Genomic DNA, 20,137 nt, shown 5'->3' with positions numbered 1-20,137 from the left:
ATTATTGTCATTATTATCACTATAAAGCAAATGATGATAGTTGAATAATAATTTTAAAATTAATAAAAAAGTAAAAAATAAAACAATAAAAATAAAATGAAAATAGAATTTAAAAGTTAGAATGTTTTTAATAGTAGTAAATGTATTAGTCTTATTAGTCTTCTTCTTCTTCTTCTTATTATTATTATTATTATTGTTATTATTAAATATTATTGTAATTAAAATATAATTATTTTTGTTGCTATAATAATAATAATAATAATTATTATTATTATTATTATTATTATTATTTTGTAAAACAAGGGATGAATTTTAAAATGAGTGAAAGGAATAAATAAAATTAAAAAAATAAAATATAATAGAAATATAATTTAAAAGTTATGGTACTTTTATTAATAATGAACAATTATTATTGTGGTTATTGTTCAACAGTATTGTAATTAAAATATATTTTTAGAATGATTTATTTTTCTTATTCTATTTTTTATTGTTTAATTTTATGTATTATCTAGTGTACTGACATATGTTGCTGGAATTATTTATTTGTTTTCTTTTTGTCATGTTTATTCGTGGACCTTAACTTGGTTTCCTTTATCAGCATGATTTGCACCTTGTTTTTCTTACGTCTAATAAATGTGACCTACTGAATACCTTGGATTTCCCCAAGGGGATGAATACGTACCTATTTGTCCATTTTCAGCATCATTTGTGGAAATCCCCTCTAAAAAGCTGGTTTTATTTTTAAAGTCTGGAGCAGAAGTGCCATTTCTGAACCGCATCCACTTGACGGCGCAGACGGAGCCAAATGCGCGTAAAAGTTGTGGGCTCCTCCTCCGCGTCCATGAGGCTGATTTGGCTCCAGATATAAACACTGAGCTTCTCTCAGACTCCGCTTCTCACTTTCCTCCAGGCAGCAGGCAGCAGTTTGCTCCAAGAGGCCGAAAAGGAGGAGGAGGGGGAAAAAAAAAAAGAAGGAGGCAGGAGGGGACGATCTGTGGCACATTTCCCAGGATGGAGGTAGCAGCTCTCTGAGTGTAGTTGTGTGTTTGCAGCCTGTACTTTTAAACCAGATGTTTTTACCATTTAATGTGGGTTTTGTGTAGCCGTGCCGTGGTGGAAATTAAAGCATTACATCATAGGAGCTCAGTGAAGTGACTTTACAGCATTTTCTAATGCTCTGTTATTATTGTGATGCTGCTGCTGCTGGAGGGGCTTGTTTGTGCAGCTATTTAACCCACTACACTGCTGGCATGCTGTTAGTTGACTTACGGATCATTGTACAGTTGTGGTTCATTATGATACTCCTAACTGTGACATTGTGTGTACTTTGTTGTGCTCTATGATGTAATTTTCTACTCCTTTCCCCCCCTTTGAGTGCAGTTTTTCTGTCATTGGCACACAGATACATAGAATTATGGGCACAGGATTTACCAAAAGCAACAGAACTTTACCACTATTGCTGTTTATTTGAGCTACAGGCTGATATTTGGCTCGAAAGTAGGTTTGTGGTGCCAATGTCATAACAAGTAACCACAACGTACGAGGAAGGAAATGGAGCTGAGCTGTCATGAGCAAGTGTTTGTGCACTTTGGAGTAAATGCCATTTATTTCTCCTCTTATTAGAGCGCTTTTAGGTCTTTTTCTAACCCTCCCACCCACCTCTCAAAGGCCAAACTGTCCGCTACACACTTGCGCTGAGGCTAAAAAAGAAAAGGCGTGCTCTTGTCCCGGTCCTTCCACCCATGTGTTTTTTCCTGCAGGGTTTGCTTGCAGGTTTGTGGCCTCCTCCCTGCAAAACAAGCTTCTCCCTCAGGCTCCTAACATCACTCTGGAGTATTTAATGTCATGTGGCCAATAGGAATAGAAACACCCATATGTTTTTTTTGATTTTGGGTGAGGGAGAAGATTGGTAATAAACTACTCTCACATACTTGGAGCACACTTTAGGACTGAGTTATGCTTTAAGTCAAATCTTTTTCTTCTTTCCTTGCTGCTAAACTTGAAAGAAATGAATCTAGACTGGGTTTCTGATTCTGAATAGTTGGTTTGTACAATATAAAGTTGTTTTGAGAGTAAAAAAGACTGAACAAAAAGCTGAACTTTGACATGAATCACTGGCGAATCCAAGTTTTTCTCGATCTCGCAAACTCACTGCAAGTTTTATGACACTTGGAGACCAACGACCTCGCCAAGGCACTGTTGTGTTGATTGTTTAGGTAAAATGTTAAACTCTAGTCCTAAAGCTTGATATAAAATCCAATGATGCCCAGAGACTGAGACATTTCATCAGTCAGGTTCAGATGTTTCCAATGTTTCTTTAAATCATGTGTCAGTAGTTTTCCTGCAAATCCCTTCAAGTCGGCACCTAATCATTGCTTATTGAATCTCACCACAGCACCACAATGAGTGAAGTGAAATTTGTCATGTGGCTATCCAAGGCTATGCTGCTGCCATTGATAATGAAATTTGAGTTTTGCACTTAATTTTTGATTTGTCACTTCCCTATTTTCTGAGAATCGCAACCCAGTAAACAATCAGACGCTTAAATTAAGCCAAAATGGTGCCATTTTTCACTCAAATGTTAGCTTTGTTGTTCGCTTACTAGTAAACAACCGTAAAACTGTTTTGTAAAGTCGACTTCACACTTGCTTTAGCTTTGTGCCTCGATAACATCACGTTAGTGATCTCGGCCGTGTGCTTCCAGCTTCAGCAAACGGTCGTCTGCAACATTGATTTACATCAAGCGCGTCGAGCGAGTCTTATGAGAACATTAACACATGGAAATTCTTAAATGTTGGTTTTTTTTCCCCCACGTGGGAACGACAAGGTGCTAATAGAAAAAGTGGAAAATTGTGTGTGTGGAGGCACCTGAGGATTTGTGCCGGTTTGTGGAGTGGTGGGTTCAACTCTGATGGAAAAACAACACCACAGCTGGAGGAGCGAGCACTGGGGATGGCCGTGCCAACCATATGGTGTGCACATTTATTATGTAATCCATAGTAAAGTTAAGAGAGCAATAACACAGGAACTCAGTCTGTGCTAGCCAGACAAGTGCTAATGACTTAGATTTTCCCCTTCTTGCTTTGCAGCAGCGAGCCTTTAAAATAGTGTCATAGTGTTATTATGAACCAGTACTTCTTATGTAGTGCAGCTTCTCCTTGTACTCCACTGGAACCAGAATGTCATGGTAAAATATAACAAAAAAGGAGTATTATGAGTGAATTATGCACTGTTTGCAAAGTTTGTACACTGAGCTTAGTGTGTTTCCGTGCAAGATGACTGGTTAGCTCCATCTCAAACATAAAACAGACACCAAACTGACCGTGAAGCTTGGTGGAATGTAAAGCATCAGCATCAAGGCGAAGCCTGCGAAACCGAAGCCGGTTCTCTCGGTCACAGAGCTGTTATGCTTGGATCTCTGCTCGCATCACACACAGTGGGGTGTGTATGAAATGTTACTACTAACGCAGTTCATTCAAATCCCGTGACTGAAGGATGTCTGAGTCTCGATGAGATGATTGGGATGATGAGCATATAGTGATACTGGGACAAACCGCCGGCGTCTCATGTGACTTTAATGACTTAGATTTCGCCCACGCTTCCTGTTGTGGTAGCCTCATCTTTGAATTCTATCTCTCAGCATGTTTTCTGCCTTGTGTTCACACATTTAATCGTCTTTACAGCGTCCAAAATGATACAAAATCTGCAGAATTGTCGTGTTTTCGCTGGAGTTCCTGCAGTTTGTCTCGAGTGTTTCACAACCAGTTTAGTTTCCCCGGGGATGAACGTCAACGGTGTGAAAACAAGAACTGGTTTTGGGCAGAATTAACTGCCATGTATCTGATACTGTTTCATGGTCTCAGCACCCAGATGAGGACAGAAATGCAAAGTAAGAGCAAGTGAAGAGATTGTTATCTGCAGAGGTAGTTAGTTGCGATGTGTTGCAGAAAGTGCAAGGCAGTGAGCAAAGATAAGAAGAGTGATGTAAACAAGGCAGGTTTCAAACCTTGTACAACAAAACTTTGCAAATGTTTTGTAAGGTAGAAAGCATGTTCAGTGTAGTTAACAGGCCCGAGATACACACATAGTAAGTTGTGGTTGACATGCAAAGAAAAACTCATCCGCTAGTGACTTTAATTTGATTCTACAGTGCTGCAAAAGGTGTATTTGTGGGGGAAAATGCACAACTCACTATCTTTTGACACTATAATGTGGTCTGACTTGCTGGTTTGCAGCGTTTAAATCTTCTGAAGTTAATCTAAAAATCGGTATTTGCTCTGTTGGGCTGAATTTACATCTCCTCCATCTAGTCTGACTTCAAATTAGTTGTGTGGGCGCTTGGCTCATTGGAGAATATTTGCACCTTTATGACCAATCAAATGGTTCATAAAGCCTCATGATGCCTTAACTACTTTATGCTGCGTTTTATTGGAAAGTGTTTGTTGTTGTTCTTTTCCTAAACAATGCCATTATTTGCTGCCCTTATAGGAACTCCAACTACACATGCGGTGTTTTGCTTTTCCTGCTATGAGGTATCAGTATTCGGTCCAAAGCAGTGCGTGGGGCAGATAGATAGGTGGGGTGGGAACTACAGAGGAGATAAGGACGAGGACACTGATCTGTACAAGGAAAACATACTGCTGCCTTTCAAGGAAGTTATGTCATGACTGGATATGTGTTATCCAGCTGTCCAAGCTATGCAGTTTCTGTCTCTGCTCAGGTTTTCAACTTAATGAGACAAAGCAATGCCGTCAGAACTGACTTGAAGGACACGTCGTTGCCATTTTGTTTCAGTGTGAGCAGGTCAGAGAAATGGGCCAAGTCTGCAGATTGTCAAACATGTTGAATTTTGTCAGTTTGTCTAAAAACGCGGGGTACTACGTACAGAGCAATTGGGGAACAGCGAGTCAGGCAGAGGAAGTGGAAACTACGACGAGAAACAATATCATCACTGTGAGTTTGTAGCTTACAGACTGCAAACCAGTTAACCCTTACTGCCTGCACCTCCTCAGCCACACTCTTCTAATTCTGGCACCCAGCCGTGCTCTTTATTTCCTTTTTTGGCAGAAAGGAGTGCAAACACAATAAGTGCTGCAAGCTGCTTGTACTTTGCAAGTGCCCTTTTTTTTCCAAGCCAAGTTTTGCATTTTTTACTTCCAACAGATGTTACAACCTCAATTAGATTGTGAATATTTCGGATTTCCTCGTCTGTGTTTCATTATTTAAAGTATCTTATTGCAGCACCTGGGAAAAAAAAGGTTGAGGTTTTCAGGTTGTTCTTGCTCAGAGGACAGGTGCATCCTGCAGGTTTGAGCATGCTGTAAACCTGCGAGGCTTTTTGGAAGGGGAGTGAGGATTACTCAAATTCAGACTGACTGCTGACTGACGGCTCAGAAACAGAATGTAACAGAGACAAATGCGCAATGCCGGTATAGTGGTTGGGAAACTGGGCTGTGACCTGTGGATTCAATCCTACCAGAGTTGGAAGAAGTTTTCAGATTCCTCTAAGTAAAAGCAGAAATAACATGAAGTAAAAAATACTAAAATGCAAGTCACATTCCTGCATTCAAAACTGTAGCAAAGCAGGACAAAATTCATAAGCAAAAGTTAAATGTCATGATTATATGACCGTACTCTCGTTTACCACTTTATTAGCTATACCTAGTTAAAACTAGTATCTATATATGGAATGCAACAGTCCTAGAATAAGTTCTGCCTTCACAAAACCTATAATGTTGATTTTTTTTTTTTTGTTTAAACAGATTTTGAGATGCACTAATTCAACTGTGTGGTCACTTTTGAAGTTGCAGTGTTTAAACACTATGATGCTATATGGACACTTGTTTCTGTTTTGTCCCCTCTTATATCACTTATGGTCAACTAAATAACAGAAACACTACTCTGTATAGTGATATGAAATTAGTGAAGAAGAGATTTGACTTCCTTTATGTGTATTAGATGCATGTAAATCCTTAATATGCACTCAATAACTTAACATGTTAAATAAAGTGAGCACACATGGCCAGTTTTTTAATCTACAGGGGGTCCTCGGTTTACGACGTCCTCGACCTAAGGCGTTTCATCGTTACGGCGGAACTGGTTACATGGAACTAGTTGGTGAGCAGAGCGGATGAATACGTCGTCACGCGGTGCTATAATACGGCTTTGTTTACATTTGCCGGTTGTACACCACCTTGGATTGTGCTGTATTCACTAACTTTTTGCTCTTCGTTATGGCTCCCAGCTTAAGTCAAACTCTTCTGATGGAGTTCCACCTTACGGCGAAAATCAGCTTAGATCAGACTGTAGGAACGGAACTCTGATGTAAGTTGAGGACTGCCTGTATTACAATAAGCAGAAATTGATTAAATGTGCACATTTATTGCATTTATTGAGGTTCAAACTAGATAAAGGGCTTTGGGGATTAGATTCCATTAATGTGGTGCATCTTCAGCAAGTACAAGCTACTAAAGACAGGGACAGGTGTAGTCGTCAGGGGTCTAGAACCAGGTAGATGGAAGAGGAAACTTCAGCTTGAATGCACAGATCCTGCAGGATGAGCTGGTGGTTGGTTGCACAGTCTCAGGTCGACAGCAGGACAGAAACATAGAGAGATTCTCTGATTTGCTCAAGAAGGATCTTTAGCCAGATATGGTGACATCAGAAATGAGTGAAAGTGATTTCAGCTACATGGGTATAAGGAAGTAGCAGAGTAAATAGAAGTGAAAAGGCAGGAGATTATTGTAAACTCTCCATATTGCCAGAGTCGCCTTCATGCCTGCAGAAAAACCCAAATGGCCCAACGTGTCGCTTCACATTCCCATAACTGCCATCAACTGCACTGTGCAGGCGGCTGCCAAACGCAACAGAATATGTGATCCTGAGTATGCAGCTATGCATGAATGGACTCCAAACCCCTGTGGCAGTCTGCAGGAACTACACAGCATCGGAGTGGGGAAAGTGCACTGATTCACCGAATGAAGTCATCCCATGTCTGTCTGCAGCAGTCGGCCTCCGTGTCAACCATCTGATCCCCCGTCCAGATGGTTCTCGTCCTGGATCAGAGAGGATGAGAATACCAGAACACTGTGTCGAAGTTTTCTTGCATAAGTTTAAACATTCTCAGGGGAAGTGATCTCTCCTGTGAGCTGTTTATGTTTTCTGATAACTTTTTGTTAATCATTATTCACTCTCAGCTCAGATGATCCTAAACAGGCTGCTGCAGTTATCATATCAGAAGTGCATTCCTTGAGCAGGCTTGCTGCTGTTATCTGTTCTCATATCTTCATACTGTGTCAATCAGACTGCAGTTAAATAACATTTATAAATCTCCCGGGGGGCCTTGCGTTATGATTGAAGCTCTTGTGTGCTTCTGCTCTGGGAATCCACCTTTTATCAGCAGTTTTCTGTTCTCAGGTCATCTGAATTTATTTTTCCACTCCGTCGATGCTTGTTTTATTTCGTGTTCGTTTCCCCGCTGTTCTGTTCCCGCAGCACCTCCCATTTCTCAGCTCATAGATGTCCATTTACCTCATCGCTCTGACTGAGGGCCTTTCTAATGCGCTTCTACACACACTCACATACACACAATGTACATGTGAAAACACACTAAAGCAGAGCCGGTGAGGGCAGTGGAAAAGTGAGATATTCGGATGAGGTCTTGTCCAAAAACACATCATGTTTTCCTGGAAAGGCAGCGAGCAAGAGAAGTGCCTGTCTGCTTTCTTACCATTTAACAAGTGTAGGCAGAAGGGAGCTGCTCACTGTGGTGGTTTTCCCCCTGGCAGAACACGCTGACTTGTGAAAACAAAGTCTGCGCACTCAAACTGAAGCCATTACGCTTGGAGAACCTACTGAACAAGATCTCACCAAACAGCTGTGTGCTTTATTTATCTTCACTTTCACAGATTTCCACTGTGTTTGATAGCTTACGTATGAGGATTGAGGGTTATTCTGAGAGAAGGGTTAAAGACCCCTGAGCCAGACAGCATTTCCATCAGCTCCGTGATAGATTACATGGCCTATTGCTCTCCGACCGCTGCCGGTATATCAGGCAGAGATGTTCGGATTTACTGACTCTAATATCATGTGCTGCTTTCTCCCCTCCCTCTGGAAACAGGAATCACAGGAACAGACAATATCAGGCTTTGTGTGATCTGTTTGTCTCTGTGTTCTCCTTCCACATCTGCTGGTCATACAGTAAACCTCGTGTCTCCTTCCACAGTCTGGAAATGAAGACATTGGCTGGGATTAACCTTTAATTCTCCAAGCACAGCTCACGGAACACAAGAGCTTATAGGGTACAGATAAGAGATGTGTTGAGCCTTTTCAAAGTATGTTCTTATTATATTAGGTTAGGGGGATTTTTCAAGTGTTTCAAGACACTATTGAATTTCTAATATGATTAGAGGAGCAATTTTCTAGTAGTAGATGTGAAAATTAGGAAGAAACATACATTCATTGCTGACTTCTTTTTGGTGACGCCATTATAGAAACAACAAAGTCAGAAGTTTAGGAATTCTGTAGTCAACTAAATGTTCCTTTCTTTAAAAACTATGATTTTCTCAGAATTTCCAGAAAGGCTACTGCTATTTATTATCTGATTTCTTCATTAAAAAAAAAAGTTTTTTTTCTAAATTTCCAGAAAGTCGACTACTGAATCGATATCACAACATAAATGAAGCCATAATAATGAATTTTATTGCTGTTCCAATTCTTCCAGTCAGCTGTCTCTAAGATATGAAACTCAACAGTAATTTGATTGACGATTAATGATTAAACCCTCTTTTTGTCAACTATTAAAGTAATCTTGAACTATTTTGATATCGATTACTTGGTGTAGTATTTTTTTTTAAGGAAAATAAAAGCAAAAAATCTCAAATTCCAGTGTCTCTAAACTGAATCTTTTCTGATTTTTTTTGTCTCCTCTGTGACAGTAAACTGAATGTCTTTTGGTTGTGGACAAAACAGGACATTTGAGGATGTCATCTTGGGCTTTAGGAAACATACTGAACTAAAACAACTAAATCAATTGAGAAGAATAATTTGCAGACTAATTGACAATAGAAATACTTTATAGTTGCATCTGTAAACTCAGGTTTTGTGTTCTAACTTGCTGTCATTTACTTGTTCAGACATCATGTTTGCCTCCCAGCTGAAGCCATGCGACATGTAGAGAGTAGTTTTACCTTTTTTCATATACTCTGCTTCCAAATTAGCATTCTGTGTAGTTAGCAAATACAACTATTTATTTATCATACTGTAACTAAACAGACTTTTAGGATTGCAACCTCAAACTTTTCATACATACTTGTCATGGACTAGTAGATAGTAGTAATGGGCTGCAGGTACTACATGACACCTAGAGAGACTCCACAAATTGTTAAGGGGTGAAAAATGTCAAATAGGCATCCAGGCAATGTGCTGCACTGCAAATGAAATATTGTCTTTGAATTTGACCCCACTATATTTTCCCACCTTGTCTGGGGAATTAAACTAACAAATTCTGTCATTTATGAGACCTAGCTGTCCTCCAAGGCTAACATTTACCGCTTGAGTGAGTTTTGCTACGAGCGTGAACTGACTTTTCTATAAAAAAAATTGTCATAAAAAATGTAAACGATCCTGACTTTTCTTGAAACAGCCTTTAATGCCAGTGGATTAAGTCTGTACTGTAAGTGCAGGAACAAGTCTAAATTAGCTTTTTTTTCCAAGGAAGTCGAGTTTTTTTTCTTTTTCAGCTTCGACCCAGTCCCACTTTTCTGGAAAACTTCAATCACATGCTTAAGGCTCTGCTTTAAGAAGCTTTTTTGTCACTTCCTTGTTTAGACATGCTCAATTGCTCCATATGCCAGATTGCTGCATGTTTCAGATGTGGTGTAGCTTATCCAGAGATGCTCTCTCTTAGGAGCTGAGGGGTTGAAGAGCAGAGCTGTGATCCAGGCTGCCTACACAGTGCCGGGGCTTTTTCCCAGGCCTAGAGCCCCAGAAATAGTTTTCCCTGCTCTCTCCTGCAGTGAAACATAGTTTCCCACTCTTCCACGGAGCCTGGGGTCCCAGCTGAGTCGAACATGCGCAGTACCGACAACCAATCTGAGGCCTGGTATGATTCAGTGAAATATTGCTGCCTTTTGTCATCTCAGTGACTGCTGGTAAAACCACTTCAACTGTTAGCATTGACATTTTTTTTTTAAATAAATTAAAAGTCAGACAGCCACACCATGACATTAAAGGCTAAGATTAGTGGGCTTTATATATTTTGCATAAGGTTGCTGACAATGTCCCTGTAAAATGTTACTGTGAAAATCATAGCGTATAAAAAAACTCGGTCACACCACATTTTTTAATAGCCACAACCCTAAAATTCCTCGTCTAATTTTGTGTGGATCCCGGAATAGCTGTCAGGGGACAGACATGGGACCTGTGGGAGTGTGGTGTGGTGTCTGGATCCTTTGGGTGCTGTGGGATGAGGCCTCTGTGGATCAGGACTGTTCCGGTGTATCCCACAGATGCTTGATTAGATAGACATCTGGAGTGTTTGAAGGTTTGGTCAGGCTCTTGGTCGTGCTCCTCAAGCACGTTGAGGAGTGCTGTTGCAATGGAGTGGGGTGTGCTTGATGTGGAAAAATGTTTAGGAGGGTGATATTTGCCAAAGTAACGTGTATGAAGGCCAGAAGCTGAGCATTAAATTGCTCAGAAGCAAACATCTCCAAGTTGACCGTTTGGTGGATGGCGGCCGTGCAGTCACAGTGGTAGTTCTGACGCACTTGGGAGTCCATTTTGGCTAGTGTTTCATGTGCATTTTCTTTACAAAATGGTACAGAAGTAGAGATTTACGTTGGCTTTATCAGTAGTGTTCAAGCAAAGAAGGTTTTCTTTGCATCTGGAATGTAGATGAGTTGAGAATCTGTCAGTAGATGATCAGTGTTATTCCCTTCACCTGTCAGTGGTTTTAATCTTGTGGCTGATCGTTTAATATCGGATTTTGCTATTAGAACAAAATACAAAGATTGGAGTTCTAATCCAACTGTGGATGTTTTGATACTTGTAATTAAGGCTGCACAATATATCATTTCAGCCTCTACATCATGTTTGCAGACACAATAGTCACATTGCAGGAAGTGCAGTTGGAAGCGAATGAACTCAAACACATCTTGCTGCAAAGTTTTTTTTGCTGCTTCATACGAACATAAAACTTGCAGAATTCTAATTTTTCCATAACTAATCTACAAGCAAAGACTCTGTATAATATGTGTATTGAAAGGACTCAGTTTGTTGACTTGCAGGCTTCACATGGGCACAGTGAAATGAGCGAGGAACAGAAGAGAAATGCTGACAAGGTGTTGCAAAAAGAAACGCAGCAGCAGTTCGGTCAAAATGTTCTCAGAAAGGACCATGTTGACCAAAAGGTAGCAATGTCTTGCAATAGCTGCCAACACAAGAAACAACTACACTATTTTGTTAAACCAAAAAATCCGCACAAAAAAGCTCTGTGTGATGAAATCGAAGCTAGAGCCTAAAGCAATAACCAATTATAAATGCCTTTCCTATCATACAAGGTTCCAAATGACTTTTTTCAACTTTTCTATTTGAAATAAATACTTTTTCTTTTCAATGCAGATGAAGTCACCCACCAAAATTTTCTCACATTGTAATATACATAGCAGAAAAACGAAATATCGCAGTATTTGTCCACTGCCCCACCCTCAACATCATGCGTCCCTGCTCATAAGACATTCATTGGACATTTTTACATTACACATGAGTGAAACCGCAGCTATGATTTTAAAAACTGCATGCATTTTAAGTGTCTGTACAGTCAGGAGTCTGACATTATTTCCATTCTGCATGAAGAAGCTCATTTAAGATAAAGCCTCGCTGTGAGAAGACGCACCGAAGAATATTAATGGCTCTCCAATAAAACCAGTTAACACTGCTGAAGCCTTTTGCAGTGTTCATATAGCTGTCACTTTATTTAAGCTGCTTGTCTGATAAATTATCTAAATATGGAAGGTTTAATCTTTGCTGTACATGAGCACAATCCTTTCCCAACACGAGCAGTGAAGTGCAGCGGTCACCTTGAATGAGATGATTTTACTCCATAATCACTTTGAAACTTACTGAAACTGAAGCAACTCAACTAAAAGAACAAACCAGGGATTTTTTGTATTTTTGAGGAGTCTAGCAGACATTTTTTAAACAAACTTGACCCAAAACATTTGAGCAGATGGAAACAAAAGGCTTCCTCTGCTCGCACTGTTGTGATTTCACTTTGTGCTCGAAAGACGGCGTTTGTTTTTGGAGGACAGGAAAGCGTTTAACAATTAGAGGTTACAAAATAATAGAGTGGCAAGTGGGTGGTCCCTGGTAATTACTATTTATCACGTATGAGCAAAGAGAGCTCAGGAAAAGGGCTGGGGTGTGGATTAGGACGCGGAGGCAAAGCAGAGGCACGTTAACGGAGCCACTTGCTGGTGTTGTTGCACGTTTGGGTGGAGGGAGCAAGGTGGTGAGGTCATGTTGAGAACAAGGGGAAAAAGGAAAATAAAGCGTGCGATTAAAACATGGAATGTGCGTGTATCTGTGAAGCCTGGGAGATCCGTGTTTTCATGGGCGGTGGTTCAAAATGTGCAGCAATGGCGGGTGGGGGGAACTTAGAGGAGCACACCCAGGAAATGTGACAGAACTGGCAGCTGTGAGGGGACGCATGAGCTTTTTAGTGGTCAGTAAAAAGTAGGATGGAAATGAGATGCCGTATGAAAGCCAGAACGAGAACAAGAGGGGCCCCAGGAGTGGTGACTACGACGCACATCATCAAATGGCAGTCCTGCTTGGCCAAACACTTGGCTCAAAACTGAACCTAGAACCTGGAAAAAAAGAGTTGTTTCAAGGCTTTACATTCATGGACATTCCAGCCTGACGCCATCAGCAAACTTATCACTCCATCCGCAGATATGTGGAGTGAGTTGCTGGTCATCAAAGGCGAGCGCAGGGGAGGGAAGTTCAGCAATCAGCTTGGGAATAGTGGGAGAGAGAGAGAGAGAGAGTAAAAGGGCTCAGAAGTGATAACGATGAGTGTGAGGCTGCAAGGACAGGTCGGACCTGTCGCCGGCTGCAGTGTGATGTTGAACAGCTGTGCAGAGAGAAACTCACATCCGGAGCTCTTCAGCAGGAGATGAGTTCCTCCAAAAGACAGAACAGAACCGCCAGTGGAGTCTGGTTGTTTTTTCATTTCCACCTCCCCTGCTGTGTTTCTCAACCCGTCTGCATTTTTGCTGTTCAGAAGTAGGAAGTGAAACACTTTCTCTTCTTCAGAACATCAGTTATGTTCTGCTGCTCTGTGCGCTGCTTATTAAAAAAGCGTTGGGCTCTCTTTGTTGAGCAAGTGGGTCCCCTGAGTGGCATTGTTTAGCTGTTGTGGTTCATCTAACAACAAGGCAAAGGCATGACATGTCTTAACATTCTTTAAACTACCAAAGTCATGTACTGTTTAGTTCTGTTTAGTTTGTTGTGGCCAAGCTATGGTGCAATTTCATTTTCAAGCTTTTGATGTCGCATTCCACGTTCAGAGTGCAAAGAGGAAATCCAGAATGTCAAAACATGTTGATTTGTCATCCTAAGATACATGTGTAGTTAATCTCATTGCTGTTTATTTACTGTTTGCGTGATAACTGTGGAATCATCTCCAGTCTTTGATGTCTATTATAACTGTATCTGATTTAAATTCTTCAAAGTAAACTTCTGATCTCATCAGTGTATTAATGTTTTCTAATATGCATCTAATTTACATCACCATGAGTCAAGGCTTAAGTATTTTTCAGGTGTTTTACTGAATGTTTCTCCTCTCCAGAAGGATTCTCCATCCAAGCCATCTGTGGCTGAGCTGGCTGGAAGGTTCAAGGGTCATATTCTACCGATGCCCAACTCAAATGACGAGGTAATGGACTTATTTAAACTCAGTAACCAACAAAAAGTGAAGTAGTTGCTGAATTCATACAAACTGTGTGTGACTATACATTTCACTGACACTCCCTCCACGTCTTTCATTCGAAGCTGTCATTTCGAAGAAGACCTCCTCCTTGCTCCCTGAAGTTGCAGAATCAAGCGGATGATAATGAAGAGTCAGATGTGAGTAATTTTGTTCCTTTACTGACCCATGTCTTGCATTTGGCGCCTAGAGATTTTCAGGAAGTCCCCAGTGTTGGATTTGTTTACTGTACATTTTTATTGCAGCCTCACTCTTTCAACACAGTGGACTGTGTGCTGTTGCCAAATTTGCAATTTTATCATTTTTTCTTCCTCTGCCTGAAACGTTGGGAAAGTGCTGTTGGTTTTTCTCCCAGTAAACTAAGTGCCAAACAAGTTTGCATTGTGGCCGATGAAAAGCACAAACCACAGCAGAAATCCAAAGATGTGTACATCATGAGCATGAAAGCAAGAAAAACATTGTTTGTAACTGTTTATTACTCTGCCAAGGAAAGCGGCTGAGTTATGTGATGATTGGCGCACGTTTTTCCTTCCGTCTGTTGGTCTGTGCACAACATTACTGAAAAACAGAATAAAGGATTTGGATGAAATTTTCAGGGAAGGTGATAAATGACACAACTGATTGAATTTTGGCAGTTATGTAGCTTATAGTCTGGATCCATGGCTTTGTTAAAGATTTCTGTATCATTGCGACATAGAGACATGCTGTCACTGTAGCTATGACTACAAGTGAACACTACATCAGCTGCCTGCTGATGATCATGATTGCGACCCTACTACAAATCAACCGCTGCAAACTTATCAGGACTTATCTGTCGGAAATGATACAACTGAGCAGCTTTGGCGGCGTACTGCAGTCTCTGAGAGCTTTTCTTGTTATTTAATTTAGTTTTAATACTTAACAGGGTATGCGGTTGCTTGTCCTTCGATACTGTAAACAATACACATTATAAATGAAGTGACTAATGAATAATTTATGTAAATATTAGCTTTCTATGTTTCAATTAGAAGTCGTAATTCTTGTCTTACTGTGTTCTTCTGCAGAAATCTATCACCTCGCAAAAACCCTTCAAAATCAAGATGAAGAACTCCGCCATCATTGAGAAACTGCAGGTTGGTGCATCTTGCGACATCTGAATATTTTGTGAGAGAAGAAGAAAACACAACAGCTGGTACCTTCACCAGTGTGTGGTATTACAGCATGTAGTGAGGGGTTTGAGATAGTTAAGCATTACTGCCACCCACTGTTCAGTTTCCTCTGGTGCCTGACATGTTCACATGGAAAGAAAAGGGGGAAGGACTTTGTCCCTGATGCCACAATCGGCTCACATTAATGAGCTAATGGGATAATGGGCCACAGTGGTTCTGGAGAGGCTCTGACTTGCCTCTCGAGTTCCTTTAGTTAGCATTTCACACGGTGGGCAGCTATGGGACAAAAGGGCTGCCGCTTCTCCCTCTTCCTCTTCTCCCCAGTGCAGGTAGGAAAATGTTAGCTGAGTTTCAGAGGGTAAATCTGGATTTTTGTGTGTTGTTTGACACTTGTTGGGGCATTTCAGGTGTTGTTTGTGACACTAAGGGTGTCTGAGGACATGCTTGTGTCAGAGTTTCAAAGTTGAAAGGTGGCAGGTACACGCAGATCATTATTTTATGTGTTTACCTGTAAAAGACTTGATTTAAATTTCACTAAGAAGTGCATATGTTTAAAGAAATGCCATTTTTTAACTTTTACTTCACCTCATGGTTACATTTTTACTTCCTATTTACAAGAAACCTGTAAAATGAATCTCTAAAGACAAGCTTAATTGTATTAATTTTACGTTTATTCATTAGAAATAAAGTTGAAGTGTTATCAGAACAAATGTCTTACAGATGTCACTGCTTAGGCTTCAGGTTTTACCTCTACTCCTTGCAGGCCAACCTTGCTCTGTCGCCCACTGCTCTGTTGCCGTCGCCCAGAAGTCCGGAGGTGAAGCTGCAGCCCGCGCCGCTGTCGCCCACGACGCCCTGCAGCCCCCTGAGCCCTCTGAGCCCCACCCTGAGACCCTCACATCTGTCCAGCGAAGAGGAGGACCGCATCAGCTTCGACAGCCCTCCTGAAGGCACCCCGCTGCCGAGCATCAACAAGGTGAAGCTGCACATTGCCTTGACACTATCACAGACAAAATAAATCTGGGCTGTTTGTTGTAATACAACTGGACAGGTGCTGTGGTGACTTTCACGAGGGCAACCGGCACCCCACACCATCCGGTTATGATGATTTCTGAGCTTTTCTGATTAAATTAGCAGCCTTGTGCTTCATATGTTTAGACTCCTGAGTCACTAAATGACAAACACGAGCTGCTGTCACATTGAAGCCCCCCTGAAGTGCTTCTCTTGGTATTCGCAGAGTGAGCTGTGTCGTCACAGCCGGGCACGTGAGCCTCGTCCCCGCTGACGTACATCTCAGTGGGTGTTCTGCATCTTCTGTTTAAGAAGGCCTCGGATAAGCTGCAGCAAGATGCCCCTGTAGTACATGTGTGCTGCTGCGGGAGGGATTGAAGATGTAATCCCCTTAGCCTAGTTAGAGTCCCTGGATACCATTTGTTCAGTACTCTCACGCATATGCTGATTGGACTTGGACAGTTTCATTGCACAAAATGACTGATTATGTCGAAATTCTATCTTTAAAAAATGACAAAAATGCTAAAAACGTGTGCTGTATTATAGATTTAAGATGCTTGGAATTTCTAAAACTGTGTTGTTTTTTCTCTAAATTCTCTGTTGCCTCTTAATCATCTTTTCCACACAGACCCGTGCACGATTATCATTCAAGAGGCGTCTGCCCACCAGACAGCACCGGAGGTCAGCAGGGGAGGAGGCGGGGGCCTTCGGGAGCGGCCTGTCCCCGACTGAACTGCACAGCCCCAAAGAAAATGGGGACGAGGAGCAGGTTTTCAGCAGCCCGACGGAGGAGGAGGCCGAACCCGGGCAGGTGGGCGCTCTGAAAGAAGCTGAAAACAAGGAGGAGGACTGCGAAAACACAGAGGCAGAGGTAGAAAAGAGTGACCCGGAGGACAGGCGGGATCCGGAGAAGGAAGTGGAACGAGAAAAGACCATGGAGGGTTCGGACGAAGAAGGTCAGCTTCCAGAGCAGACAGACGGTGATGCTAAGACAGAAGAGGAAATGCCTCAGCAAGGGGGAGATGACAGGGAGTGAACTGTGAATGTTTAAGAAAGACAAATCTATAAATAAATTATTCATTGCTTTGATTGAGAGAACTCTGAAAAATCCTCCTCATTGAGAGTTCACCTGTTTTAAATGTTCTTGGTACCTGCTCCTCTAAGTTCCTCTGCCGCCCTCTCCTGGCCGTCTATAGAACAACGTCTATAAACACTGGAGAGTCATGAGAAGCAGCTGTTTTTTTTCTGCACATGGAGAAAAGTTGACACTGTCTCCATGATCACAGGAAATTTCCTTCATGTCGTACCACGTCTGCAGGACTCCTGTTTTTATGAAAATCTATGAAAAAGACTTTGTTAAGAGTGCACTTCTACATCATGAGCCTCATACACCGAACTGTACAATGCTGGGTTGACAAAAGGCAAAAATATTAGTAGATTTCATATATATGTATACATTAGCAGATATATAAATGTTTTGACATCATACCAAATCACTTTAAGTTGAAGTTATATTCCTTGCTTAGTTTTTCTTTGGATGTATGTTGGTCTCAGCTTGTCCGTTATTTTCTATACTACAGAAAAAAATATAAAATTCACAGTGCGACTGTGGAGTGGCTCAGGTCCTCAGAAATTATGCACAAGAAATTGTAATAAACAGCTTCTTTATGTGAAGAAAACCTCCTGCTACATGTTGTTATTCGGTTTATATGGGTTGATGTGTCAAAAAAATTGAGGACAAGACTAAATGTATTGAAAAGTCTTCTGTCACGTGCAGCTAAAAGGTTTATTTAATAGTTAAAATGTTGTGAATTCTGAGGAGCTGCATTAAGCTCCCAGGCAACTATAATCTGCTCACGTATGTTTTCAATTAATTTCCTGCTTTGTCAAGTGTGTGCAAACTGTGCTTGTTCATATCATGATAGGACAAAATGCACTTTTATAGTTCCTATTAATACATGCAATCAGGTAATTTTCCACCGTAGGTTTGCATTTTCAACCTAAGCGAGCTCTTATCCAAACAACAAACCATCTGTTCCTGCAAAAGCAACAGAATATACAATTAGAGGTTAAATATAATGCATGGTTTTAAAGAAATTCAGGGGTTTTTTGTACATTTGCTTTTATATCTCTATATATACTATATTGCCGAAAGTATTTGCTCACCCATCCAAATAATCAGAATCGGGTCTTACAATCACTTCCATGGCCACAGGTGTATAAAATCAAGCACCTGGGCATGCAGACTGCTTTTACAAACATTTGTGAAAGAATGGGTTGCTCTCAGTGAATTCCAGGGTGAATCTGTGATAGGATTAGCCTAGCCGCGCTAGACAACCCACGGCAACGAATTTAATTCTCTGCCAGGGAGGGTCTAGTTACCCTCCATAAGGCTCGAGGCTGGATTCTCCTAAAACTGGCCGGACCAATCACCATGAAGTGTAGAGTCAGAAGGCGGGCGTAACGAAGTGACGACAGAGGCGTGACGATTCTGACAGAAACAACCGGCGCACAATAAACAGTTATCTTTCGACTCGGCTTTGGCCACAGCCCTTAAAGATTTGAAGGTAAAATTCAACTTGAAAGATAAACAAAGGATGGCACTGAAGTGTTTCATTGAGAAGAAAGACGTATTTGGACTTATATGGCAAATCCTTAATATACCAGTTGGCTCCGCTGGTTGGGAAGCTAATGGGACTTAGCCACACAATCCGCCGGTGCTCTCGGAACCACGTCAGCCTATTCGTTGCGTTGATTGGTTGTATACCTACCCAACTGCTGCAGAGGGATTTGATAGACAACCTTTTAGCCCGCCTCCCTCCCTGTCGAGCTTCCCTAGACCCTTGTGCCGTCAGAAACATGGGATCTAGCATGGCTAGGCTATGATAGGATGCCACCTGTGCAACAAATCCAGTCGTGACATTTCCTCGCTCCTAAATATTCCACAGTCAACTGTCAGCTGTATTCTAAGAAAGTGGAAGTGTGTGGGAACGACAGCAACTCAGCCACCAAGTGATCGACCACTTAAACTGACGGAGCGGGGTCAGCGGATGCTGAGGCGCATAGTGCCAAGAGGTGGACAACTTTCTGCAGAGTTAATCGCTACAGACCTTCAAACTTCATGCGGCCTTCAAATTGGCTCAAGAACAGTGCTTCAGCAGAGAGCTTCATGAAATGGGTTTCCACGGCCGAGCAGCTGCTTCCAAGCCATACATCACCAAGTACAATGCAAAGCATCGGATGCAGTGGTGTAAAGCACGCCGCCACTGGACTTTAGAGCAGTGGAGACGCCTTCTCTGGAGTGATCAATCGTGCTTCTCCATCTGGCAATCTGATGGACCAGTCTGGGTTTGGTGGTTGCCAGGAGAACCATACTTGTCGGACTGCATTGTGCCAAGTGTAAAGTTGGGTGGAGGGGGGATTATGGTGTGGGGTTGTTTTTCAGGAGCTGGCTTTGGCCCCTTAGTTCCAGTGAAAGGAACTCTGAATGCTTCAGCATACCAAGACATTTTGGACAATTCCATGCTCCCAACTTTGTGAGAACAGTTTGGAGATGGCCCCTTCCTCTTCCAACATGACTGTGCACAAGTGCACAAAGCAAGGTCCATAAAGACATGGATGACAGAGTCTGGTGTGGATGAACTTGACTGGCCTGCACAGAGTCCTGACCTCAAATGATAGAACACCTTTGAGATGAATTAGAGCGGAGACTGAGAGCCAGGCCTTCTGGTCCAACATCAGTGTGTGACCTCATAAATGCGCTTCTGGAAGAATGGTCAAAAATTGCCATAAACACACTCCAGACCTTGTGGACAGCCTTCCTAGAAGAGTTGAAGCTGTTATAGCTGCAAAGGGTGGACTGACATCATATTGAACCCTATGGATTAGAAATGAGATGTCACTTACGTTCATATGCGAGTCAAGGCAGGTGAACAAATACTTTTGGCAATATAGTGTATGTCCCTCTTAATGTTTATAATTAGAAAGTAAT

At 41.6% G+C, this 20,137-nt stretch overlaps 1 protein-coding gene across 2 annotated transcripts; it reads left to right on the top strand.

Annotated features, from left to right (window-relative positions):
- Nucleotides 1-865: 865 nt before the first annotated feature.
- zgc:153184 (uncharacterized protein LOC751652 homolog) lies at nt 866-17,825 on the top strand. 2 transcript variants are annotated; one of them, XM_022189097.2, is made up of 6 exons: nt 866-1,017; nt 13,853-13,936; nt 14,053-14,127; nt 15,031-15,099; nt 15,899-16,111; nt 16,775-17,825. In XM_022189097.2, the coding sequence occupies exons 1-6, from the start codon at nt 1,012-1,014 to the stop codon at nt 17,180-17,182; spliced, it is 855 nt and encodes a 284-aa protein (XP_022044789.1). In that variant the 5' UTR covers nt 866-1,011; the 3' UTR covers nt 17,183-17,825. The 2 variants fall into 2 exon arrangements, with proteins under 2 accessions (XP_022044789.1, XP_022044788.1); XM_022189096.2 differs by having other exon boundaries at nt 868-1,017; nt 13,850-13,936.
- The last annotated feature ends 2,312 nt before the right edge of the window (nt 17,826-20,137 follow it).

This window comes from Acanthochromis polyacanthus, chromosome 13 (genome assembly GCF_021347895.1).
Source record: "Acanthochromis polyacanthus isolate Apoly-LR-REF ecotype Palm Island chromosome 13, KAUST_Apoly_ChrSc, whole genome shotgun sequence".
Taxonomy (NCBI): Eukaryota; Metazoa; Chordata; class Actinopteri; family Pomacentridae; genus Acanthochromis; species Acanthochromis polyacanthus.
This window is presented reverse-complemented; position numbering and strand designations above follow the sequence as displayed.